The sequence below is a fragment of the Morus notabilis genome, unplaced genomic scaffold (assembly GCF_000414095.1).
Source record: "Morus notabilis unplaced genomic scaffold, ASM41409v2 Scaffold410, whole genome shotgun sequence".
Lineage (NCBI taxonomy): Eukaryota > Viridiplantae > Streptophyta > Magnoliopsida > Rosales > Moraceae > Morus > Morus notabilis.
In genome coordinates, this window is record NW_010359246.1 from 369,974 (window position 1) to 381,625 (window position 11,652).

The 11,652-nt window shown below is 33.1% G+C and overlaps 1 protein-coding gene across 1 annotated transcript; it reads right to left on the reverse strand.

Annotated features, from left to right (window-relative positions):
* Window positions 1–3,415: 3,415 nt before the first annotated feature.
* Window positions 3,416–4,781, reverse strand: LOC21396694 (ATP synthase gamma chain, chloroplastic). Its single transcript, XM_010093902.2, has one exon. It carries the CDS (start codon window positions 4,579–4,581, stop codon window positions 3,454–3,456), a length of 1,128 nt encoding a protein of 375 aa, XP_010092204.1. The 5' UTR covers window positions 4,582–4,781; the 3' UTR covers window positions 3,416–3,453.
* Between the last annotated feature and the right edge of the window lie 6,871 nt (window positions 4,782–11,652).

The window sequence follows — 11,652 nt, forward strand, 5'->3', positions numbered from 1 at the left end:
TGATATCTCTACTACAAAGTCCATATCTGATATCTCTAGTCCTTACTACAAAGCTCAGCTCATTGCGAAACCCTAATTTTTTTTTGTTGCTTGTAGGAACAATTTAGATATTTATTAATCGTGTTGTGTTTATTTTGTGTGAATGTTTATTAATTTATATTTTTAAAGGTCAGAATCCGTGAGTCAAATCCGCAAAATCCGATAGATTTTGAATTGGATTGGATCCGATTCAATCCGAAAAGGTTTTGAATCGAACACAGATTGGAATTTTTCAAATCCGCAGCTTTGGATCGGATTGTGGATTGGCCTTCAATCCGTGAATTGGAATCCGTGAACCCCTACTTCTTGTATTACATACTGGGTACATACATATTGTCAAGACCCCAAGGATAGGACCGTGATTATTGGGGTTTAATATAAAATTTAACTTAATTAAACTGGATTAATTAAAGAAAATCCATAAAAATAACATAAAATATACAAAGTACCGGCCCCAACGAATCAGTCGAAACCAAACAACCTTTTTCTGAAAGGTAAATAAACTTAAATTCCATATTACAAGCAACTAGCAAGTAATTTAAGTAATTAAATTACTTACGACCAATGCAAGGCCAAACACCACTGTAGTGGCCCGTCTGGGTTTCGGGTTCTGCCCCTAAGGATACGATCTCCATATCATGTCTAGACCATCAGTAGACTTACTAGTTTGCAAGATATCTTATCATAAGAAAATGTTCATTAAAACTTTAAATGAGTTCATTATGAGATCAATAGTAATAATCAAGCTATTGCCTTTAAACACTTTTCTTTATCAATCACACGTTTTAACTTTAAAAATATTTATATATGTCAAAACACTTTAAAACAGGCTAACAAGGATATGGACAAGAATATCCTATCTCTTGGCAATTTAATCTACGGATAACTTCACGCTGCCCAAGCGTCTATTCTTGAAGCTCCACGGCTCGCTTTAAACTTCAACGAATTCATTCGATTTACCTTGATCTGGGTGCACAGCTCCAGTAGACATTTTAGGGAGTGGAATTGGTAGAAACGGAGGTTACCATTGCGTTCAACACATCAAAATGAGTCAGGATATGGTCTCGGATCGACGAACGAAGGTCGGGAGGCTGCTGAGCGGAAGGTCATCGGAACATACCAAAAATCACGGCGGAGGCGGACCTCCGCCGGAGCATATTTCCACGGCGGACTTGGGTCTTACCGCCCTAAATCAATCCTTCTGAGTTCAATGGTGTGGTCAATTTCACCAAATTCGGCCTCTAAATTCTCAGATCGAACTCAAAAACGTCGATAAAATCTGGCGACTTTGATCTTATTTCTTCGGCTATGGAATCTCAAAATTGGTTGCAGGTTTTCATTACCCATGATCTTCTGAGCATTTAGACACCGAAATCACGATGATCTAACGGTTAGACCGTCGAAACCACCCCTTACCTCCTCAAACGGGGGCAGCGACTCCGTTTTTTGGCCAAACGGTGACGGCGGAGGCTAAAACTGGTCGGGATCAACTCGTCTTTGAGTTTTGAACCTAGTAGTGAGGGTGGTGTCAACCAAAACTGGTCAGAGATGGAAAACCTAAGGTGGCGGCATGGGATGTTCCGATGACTTCGACGGCGGTGTTATGGCCAGTGATGAGTTGTGAAAATGGTCAGGTTTTCTTCATCTCTTTATTTTGAATCTATAAGAACTGAAATCACCTCGATCGGATATCGGACGAAGGAGATATCGTGATCGAAAGTTTCGATTGTTTTCAAAACTTCGGCCGACGATTGCGGCTTCGTTTGGAGGAGTTGGAGGTTGTGTGACCTGTCAAAATTCTCAGCTCATCGAGAGCTTTCCAATGAGCCAAGAGGTGTCAAAAATGACACCGGAATCTGAGCGGGGGTGATGGTGGCCGGCGTGGAGAAAAGGGAAAGAGAGAGATGTGGGAGAGGAGAGGAAATGAGAAAAAGAAAGGAAAAGGAAAGGAAAAATGAAAAATGAGCTTAGACTTTCCAGTAAATTTGATGATTAGACTGTAAAGTCCAATTTGAATAGAATATGAAATGACACATTATTCTTGTTTTGAAAAATTAGATTTCAAAACTAGAAAATTGTTCGAGAGACAACAGTGTCAATTTTTAAAAATAGTCATTTTGAGGGAGAAAAGTCCTTTATGTGATAATTACAATTAAAAATATTTTACTAATCTCAAATTAATTAATACTAATTACTGGATTTGATTAATTAATCTCAATTAATTTAATTGGATGTTACACATATATTGGACATCTTCAAAACTTGCTAAATTAGGCAAGCAATAAAATTCTATAGACCAACATAGAACTAATCAGTCAGGTCTTTTTCGTTCCATTGATTGGTTCTGGGATTTTCATAGTGACGAAGGATATAAAGGGTGGGATGACACCAAAAGAGAAAAAAAAAAAAAAAAATGAAACAGACAGTTAGTCATGGTTAATTTGAATTGTGTGCTAGAAAATAGAATGGTCTAACACACATATGTGCACATATACAGACACTGTTATAAATACACATATGAGTCTGTGTGTTTGTTTTCACTTTTAAATTTAGGGATAAAAAAGTTCAGTAACTGAAATTCTCAAGATCTGAATACCAGGCCAATGTTATTATAACATCATTGGTATCTATAATTTCTCCGGTGCAGAAGCGAACCCAAGCTTAAATTAAGGACCTATTTTCTTGCTGATTGCGAGCACAACCTTGTAGCGTGCTTTGTCAACATGGCAGGGGAGTATTGTTCTAGTCCCTACTGCAGTTGACGTTTCAAAAGATTCTTTCTTTTTACAATTTGAATCACAATTCAAATTTTTTGTTAAGTATTTTTTCTCATAAAAATTTAAATTCGATTACAGTATTTCTTCTCACTCTCATTTGTTAACTCAGCTTATCAACCAACATACATTCAGACTGCAACTACTTAAGCAAAATAATTAGAACAGTTATATATGCTCAAAAAGAATAAAGTATACTCATACTTATTTCAATCTAACGATTAGAACATGTAACATTGACAAAGGGATATTTTCATAATATGCTATCTATCTTTAGTACTACGACTCCCCCAGATGATTCAAGTATACGGGAAATAATAATAATAATAATTAAAAAAGAGAGTAGTGGAATATTGGTATAAATTATTGTCTCAAAATACATTGCCATTCTCATTTGTGCACAAAGTTTATACGCAGTAGAGAATTACAATGAATCAAAGTGTGATGTTGCTTGAATAATTGTCCTTGAAACAGGCATATAAATATCCGAACGAATAGAGCAAAACCAAAAAAAAAAAAAAAAAAAAAAAAAAAAAAACCCAAAAAAAAAAAAAAAAGAAAAAAAGGTAGTACCTACAAAAGATCAAGTAACAAAGACCTTATGCACATATACATATAAGAATCACGACGATTGTATGATCTAGACCAATGCATTAGCCCCGGCAATAATCTCCAATATCTCACCGGTGATCTTGGCCTGGCGTTGCCTGTTGTAGACCATGGACAAGGTCTTCTTCAGCTCGAGGGCGTTATCGGTGGCGTTGCTCATGGCGCTCATCCTCGCCGCCAGCTCGCTCGCCAGCGACTCCTGCAACGCCCTCAGAATCTGGCTGTTCAGGTACAGCGGGAGAAGCGCGTCCAGTATCTGAACCGGGTCCTGCTCGAACTGCAGTATTGGGGAGAAATCCGCTGTCTGCGTCCTCACCACATCCCTCTCCACCGTCAGCTTCCCTTCCTTCGTCGTCAGCCTGAAGAACTCGTCCTCCGCCGCGTCGACGCAGTTCCCGTTGACGTCGCAGATCTCCCCCTTCGGCGACAGCGGAAGCAGAGTGTGTATCACCGGATCGGACTTCACCAACGACACGAATTTCGTGTAGAGGAGCTCGACCTTGTCGACCTCTTCGGACACGAAGAGGGAGAAGACATCGTCGGCGATGGCCTGGGCCTCCTTCGCGGTCGGAAGCGATCCGCCTTCGAGGAACTTATCGACGGGAATGTAGGGACGGCGTACGAAGAAGGAGTTTCCTTTCTTGCCGACGCTTATGACGGTGTAATCGACGCCGAGGTCTTTGAGTTCTTCGATTCTTGCGACGGCCTTCTTGATGATGGCGTTGTTGAAGCCGCCGCAGAGGCCACGGTCGCCGGTGACGACGACGAGGGCGACTTTCTTGACCGGCCTTACGCTGGTGAGGGGAACGTCGATGTCCTCCGTCTGGAGCTGCTCGTTGATGTTGTATAGGACTTCCACGAGAGTCTCGGAGAAGGGTCGGCCATTGACGACGGCTTCTTGGGCTCGTCGGACTTTGGCGGCGGCGACGAGCTTCATGGCCTCGGTGATCTTCTGGGTGTTCTTGACGGAGTCGATGCGGTCTCGGAGCTCGCGGAGACCGCAGTGGACGACGGAGGATTTAGAGTTGGAGGTGGCGGGGTATGAGGATTGAGAAAATGGGAGCTGAAAGGGGCTGAGGCAAGAGCGGAAGGAGAGAGAGGAAGTGTCGGAGAGGGAAGGTTTTGAGGAGACCCACATTGTTAGATTTGAGCAAGACATGGTTGGAGAATTGGATATGGCGGAGAAGAAGGTCTCCGGTGAGAAAGTTTTGGGTTATAATTTGTTATGTGAGAAAGGCAAAAGCAGGCTTATCTTTTGACTTTTGTTGGTTGTAGTTCATGGTATGGAGGAGAAGAGAGGGGGAAAATGAGTGGAGGGAGAGCTAGGGAATGGATGAGGTTTGGAGATAAGGATTTTCGAACGTTTGGTTATTTGATATGGTTCTGTTTTTATCATTTATAAAATAATTCAGTCGGTGTTTGTGGAGTCATGTCCTCTTAGCGTGGCCTGATCTGATTTGTTACTAATGCGCTTCTTTTCTACACTAGAATCTTTGAAAGGTATATGCGGCTATGCGAATTGGATTTCTATTTCTAAAAAAAAAACTTCACTTGGGAATTTGGATCCCAGTAATGGAGAGAGTTTGTCAGCATGATAGCTCATACTTTTTTTGTTCACTTGCATGTAGTAAAATACTGAAAATTGATGAATTGGTATTTGGTAATAAATCAAGTTTAGTAAATATATAGTTAGTGTTGTGAATCTTAGGTCTTCCTTCCAAGTATGCCTTATATGCAATTTTAGGCTTTTTCTTCGGTCCTTTTCCAAAAATATGACAATTATTAAACATAACATTAACATTAGAGAGAAATAATATAGTTTTAAATGACTAAATTCTTTGCTGTTAATTCTCTCTAATATTGATGTTATGTTCAATAATTATTATATTACGTTTTTATAATTACGTGTTACGTTGAAGGGACCTCTCACCAGAAGGATTGAAGAAAAACTTTGTAGTTTTAATATGGTTCCTAAACTTTTTTTTTGTTGTTAATCTAACATTTAAAAAAAATGGTTTTCTTTCTATTTTTTTCTTTGTTATTTTCGTTTTCTCTTTATTGTTATTATTATTATTTGCAAATACAGCTCTATATTTCGCTACAGAATGTGATGATCTGTTTGACTGACTTGCCCACAGAAAGTTCATAGGAGCGAAGAATAGAACAGTACTACAAGAGGAATGAAAATAGGAGAGCCACACACCTTTCAACTTTTTCTAAAGCCATCTATAATTGGTTAATTAACTTGCCATTGTAGCAAAATATCACTTGTTAACTTCAAGCATGCTTCATGGTTTGCCTAGAAAAAGCTCGTGTTGTTGGAAAATACTGTATTATATAAAAAGTTAAAAATTTTTATAGTATAAAATTAGTTTATATATACATATATATATATATATATATATAGAGTTAAAAGTTTCTGCCAATGTATTATAGCTTTTGTTTCCTTATTTTCTTTTATTCTTTTTAACTACAAAATACAATTTTTTAAAAAATTAATAATAATAATTAAGGAAGTTGAAAATCTTTAATTATATGTAGTGTAGATCAAAAGATTTCGAAGTAGTTATATTATCTAGTCTTTGGGCATTTCTGGGTGTGTCTGTTACTTTTGGTTCTGAACTGAATTGATTAAAGATTGTTAAGATATATATTCAAAATAGTAAATGTTGATTTTTATTGATAATTGATATAAATTAATAAATATGTCTTACCTTGTGGTCAATCTTTTTCAATCTGGTGTTTTTGGATCTATTGTTGTGGCAGCTGAAATTTATGATAGTGGTATTAAAAGATGGACATCTTCAAGTATTTTTGAAACAACTATAGTTATTTGTGCTACTCTTTGTTGAAAATAAACTTGCAAGATTTTTGTTTGTCCTTTTAACTGAGCAATGATTGGTGGAATTACAAATAGATCAGTAAAGCCTTCATCAATTGTTAATTTACAGCATGATTTTTTTTATCAATACTTGTGTTGCTCTTCTAACCACTAAAATAATTTCTAGTTTAATTTATTTAAAAAGATGCGACTTTATTTTATTTTAGTGTATTTTTATTTTATTTTATTTTTTATTCAAATTATTTATACTATTATCATTTGAGAGTCTTTAACAATTTGGCGCAAAATGATATTGAAATGGATAAAACCGAATCACAAATCAATGCCTTTCTTTTTCAATATTTTTCTTTTTTAGTCTTTATTTAGTTTTAGTCTCAAATGCGCGCTTCGTACACATGATTAATTTAAAATAACGGCTAACGCAAATTATTTTTTTTTAAAAAAGAAGTAAAAAAGACGACATAAAAGAAATGAAAATAATAAAGGAGAAAAATCTTAAGCAAATAGAGAGGGAAAATAATTTAATTTATTTTATTGTGTTTTAAATTAATTCTATTTTATTTTGTTTATTTTTTTTATTTAATTTGGTGTTATTGAATTTTAATTTAGCACATTTTTATTTAATTTCATTGTATTATTTATGGTATTTTTATTTAAGTAATATAAAAAAAAATTAATACAAAACGGTGGTAAAACAGACAAAATTGAACTCCAAATCAAGTCAAAACAGTAAATAATTATAATAAACAATAAAAATCTAAAAAATAACTCAGAAATGATTTGAAACCGTCCGATCAAAAACTTTGATGGCTGTGATTAGCGCGTGAAAAGCACGCGCAAGAGAAGCACGTTCAACAGGGGAAGAGGGCGGCTTCACAATGGTGGGCCCCACCACTTTTTCCTTCGGCCAATCAGGCGTCGATACGTGACAATCATAGACCGAAAGACGCAAAAGCCCATGTGCAGGGAAGGGAAAAGAGAAGAAAAAATAGGTAAAATTGACAATTTACACTCGAATAACAAGAGACGAAAGCAGAATTTTAAAAATGTTATTGTACAATAAATAATAAAATGTGAGTGTGTGAACAATGCACATCTCCTTTCTTTTAGTATATATAAAGTGAATTTAATTAACAAATATGATAATACCAACTCCAGAAACAAAAAAAAAAAAAAAAGAATTGATCGACAGAAGATTGGCTCTATTCCGTTGAATAAAAATTGATTGTACAAGTAAATACAACCATGCCGAGTCACCATGGGGAGGAGTGAAATCCTTTGATCTCCTTTGAATGAAGCAAAAAAATATGAAAAGCCACTTGAAGCTAACTCAAGTAGTTGAGTGTATTCGTGTGTGCGTGTATTCATTAGGATTCGAACTATGATTTTATTTCTTATGTAAAATAGGAGTCATAAGCTTCATACCATATTTTAAAAAATAAATAAATAAATACAACCATGCCTAGTTCTTCCTCAATGTAATGCAACGCATACACACAGCGGCAATTCGTATTTGATAAGATAATTCTTGTATACCCATGTTGCGCAACTAGCTCACAGTTTTCTAATGTATACGAGATGGATAATCTTAAAAAATACTCTTTAAAAGTACATAAATTAAAATTTTTATTCTTTATTCTTGATTTATAATCTTTTTAGTCAAAATAATTATACTAATAAAAAGATATTTATTAAAAATAAGAGGTAAACAGGTACGTATAACTTCTGCAATTTTCTCATACTAGATCTATTGGGCATGTGATTGCTGGGTTACAGGGCCCGTAGTAAAAGGTAGTTGACTGGGCCTGTTTCGGTCTGGAAACCTAGTAGTTTACTAGCCACCCTTTTGGGCCAGTTAGACACTTATTAGCCCGTTCAGATGAAGGTACGCTTAGTTTGGACGCTGCCTAGGCCTTGGACCTATTCTGGCTAAGAGATAATTAGGTGGTATCCCACGGATACATATTTGGATTTATATAACGTTTTTTTGTCTCTCCTTTTTTTTTTTTTTTGAAAAAAGGAATTGCATTCACAGGGAATTACAAACACCAATAACAATGCAAATGACTCTATAATACACGAGATACGACCCTTATTTGAGACCGATTCTACCACTGGAATTGAATGATGCTCAAAAAGAAAGACGTACACCGAGACCTAATAACGGAAAAGTTTCTTGACACACCTGCAATCGAGCTCACATCACATAAGGCTCTTTTTGAAAATACCTCTATAATTAATGAAAGCCTCTGATGGATCGAGAGCCACAACTGTGTAGCATGAAGGCCACCAACAAACCATCAAAACACAGATCTAAAAAGACAAAGACAACTCAATAGTGTGGCCAATCAACAAACCGCCAGCACAGCCAACGTTTTGTTGTCTTTTATTACTTTATTTATGTGGCAAATTTAAAACTTCGACATCCATGATGTACATTGAATTGCACTTGAGAATAGGAGACAAATTCCCTCTTAAAGTGTATGAATCTAAATTTTTACTCTTCACTCTTAGAGTATGTTTGGTTGGGTGGAAAGGAATGAAATAGAATGGAATGAAATTCTAGTTTGATGTTTGATTGAATTTATAAGAAAGGAAAGATCATTTAAAAGGAATGGCCATTCACCCATTTTGGGTGAATCATCATTCCTTCCTCATATGGGAGGAACAGTCATTCTAAGTTATTTTTTTATTTTTTTCCATAATTACCCTTTAATATTATAATATAATTAAAATATATTATATAGTAGTTATATCTTATAATATAATATAATATATAATAAAAAATATTATAATATAATATAGTTATAATAATATAATAATTAATTTATAATATAGTTATAAATTATAATATATTTATTTAATATTCTATAATAATATATAATATATTGTAACGTAATTATATCTTATATATTATAATATTATAATTATATTAACAATTTTAATAATATTGTTATATTATATATCATAATTATATAATAATAATTTTATTATATTATATTACATTTTATATATTATAATATTATAATTATATTAACAATTTTAATAATATTGTTATATTATATATCATAATTATATAATAATAATTTTATTATATTATATTACATTTTATATATTATAATATTATAATTATATTAACAATTTTAATAATATTGTTATATTATATATCATAATTATATAATAATAATTTTATTATATTATATTACATTTTATATATTATAATATTATAATTATATTAACAATTTTAATAATATTGTTATATTATATATCATAATTATATAATCTATTATATAATAATAATTTTATTATATTATATTACATTTATATATCATATTGATAGATAAAATATTAGTATTATATATAACATAAGGGTAAATTTGTCAGCATGAAAATATTCATGTTCCATTCTAGAGAATTCTTAAAATTACAACCAAACAAATAAATCAACTTTCTTTTTCATTCCATTCTCATTCCTATTCCCATTACTATTCCCCCACTGTAACCAAACGCACCCTTAATTAATATCTTTTTAGTCAAATAACTATATTAGTTAAAATGGTATTAATCAAGAGTAATTGATAAAAATCAAGACCCAAATACTTTTAAAGTAAGTTCAAGAATCCTCTCATTTCGTTTTGGCATGGCTAGTATCCTTTTAACTAACTCTTTCTTTGATCCATTAGGGGGAAAAAAGGTTATTTATGTAAATACCTATTATGAACACTTGGTTTTAAAAAATGCATACTTTTTTATTTATTTACAGAAATCTCTACTATTACAAGTACAAAGACTATTATATCCACACATAATGAAAATAAGGAAATAAAAATGTGAATAACATAATTGGAAACGTCCGTTTAGAATCTTCATCAAAGAAAAACTTGCACATCAAATCTGCATTTAACGCACTAAGTCAACCTATATGAGGTGGGGAAACAATCCCATTTAATGACATGTCAATGCTCTAAATATAAGGGGAATCTTTTAATTGAGAAAGAATAAAATCCACGGATAACTTTTAAAACCAGTGGCTCATTCAAATAAATCACGTATCTGACCGAAGAGATTCAACCCACACCCTATACCAACTATGGTCCTCCGTCAAATCGCAACCATGGTAAAAAAATAAACAAAAAAAAAAAAAACCCACTCCAGAGTCAGCCCCAAACGTCAACACCACCGAGAAAGAAGCAGCAGAGGTGTCATCGCCGAAAAGTCGAATCAGCTCTGAGAAAAATGAGAATTTCGCACATGTAAAGCCAGATCCACTTGAGAACAGCAGATCACAGAAAAATGTGAGTTTAAAATACTGTCTCATAAATTCGTTCATTTAATTATTAAAAAAACATAGAATCCTAATTTAAAGAAAGCTTAAATGTATTTCCACAAATTATTCGATTGATGGTTTCCTATTGTTGGGATATATGCCTATAAATCAAATAAGATGTAAATATTTTCCTGATTATTAATGAAATGAGGAATTTTTTCAATATTATTTTGCATACTTGTGATGTTTTATAAATATCAAAATCCTTATATTATTTTTAGACGTAACTTTAAACATTGTATATAATTGTTATATGCAGAGGATAATGTTTGAAATAAAATAATCTAAACTTGTCCGTAATTATAAATTAAAGTTAGGATCTTTAATTTAAAATTACTAATGCGGTTCATTACATTCTGAATGAAACAATCTTATCCTAGATTGTTAATAAGGAGAATATTGGAATGAAAGCATTTTATGTAATATGATTACATAGGACCGGAACGCGATTAATTATGAATCTCTAATAAATTTCATTGTCAAATAGAGTATTCAATATTAATCAATGATGGTCATATATGTATTAATCTTAATTATGAGTAATTAATAAACTCCTATTTATGATATTATGTTCTTTGACATATTGAGTAATGACACATGTGAATAGTGTCAAAGTCTTGGTATATTGGGAGCATAGTAAAATAAATAGCTGGGAATATTAATTTACAGGATGAAATCCATTCCTTCATAATGAAGTAGATGGACGGTTTCCATAAGTGTTGATTCGGGACATGAATAATAAGAGCGCTCAATTTTATGATTGGATCATAAAATATATTATTCATTAGAGGATCAATGGTACTTATGGAGAAAGATATAATTAAAGAGGTTAACGGAAAATACCTAGCTTTAATTATGAACCGTTTATGGAGGATTAATTCGTATGTAGTGACTATATCAATGGACAACACAAATTCTGTAAACATAAATATTTTATTATTTTAAGAGTGCAATTCCAAATTTATAGTGGAGTAATTTAGAATTAATAATTTTGACATATTAATTAAGGTGTTAATTAATTGTCAAAATTATTGGAGCTTAAAATAATAATGTCCATAGTT

Coding starts and splice junctions, on each gene's coding strand:
- LOC21396694 (XM_010093902.2), bottom strand. CDS start 4,581: ATGTCTTGCTCAAATCTAACAATGTGGGTCTCCTCAAAACCTTCCCTC.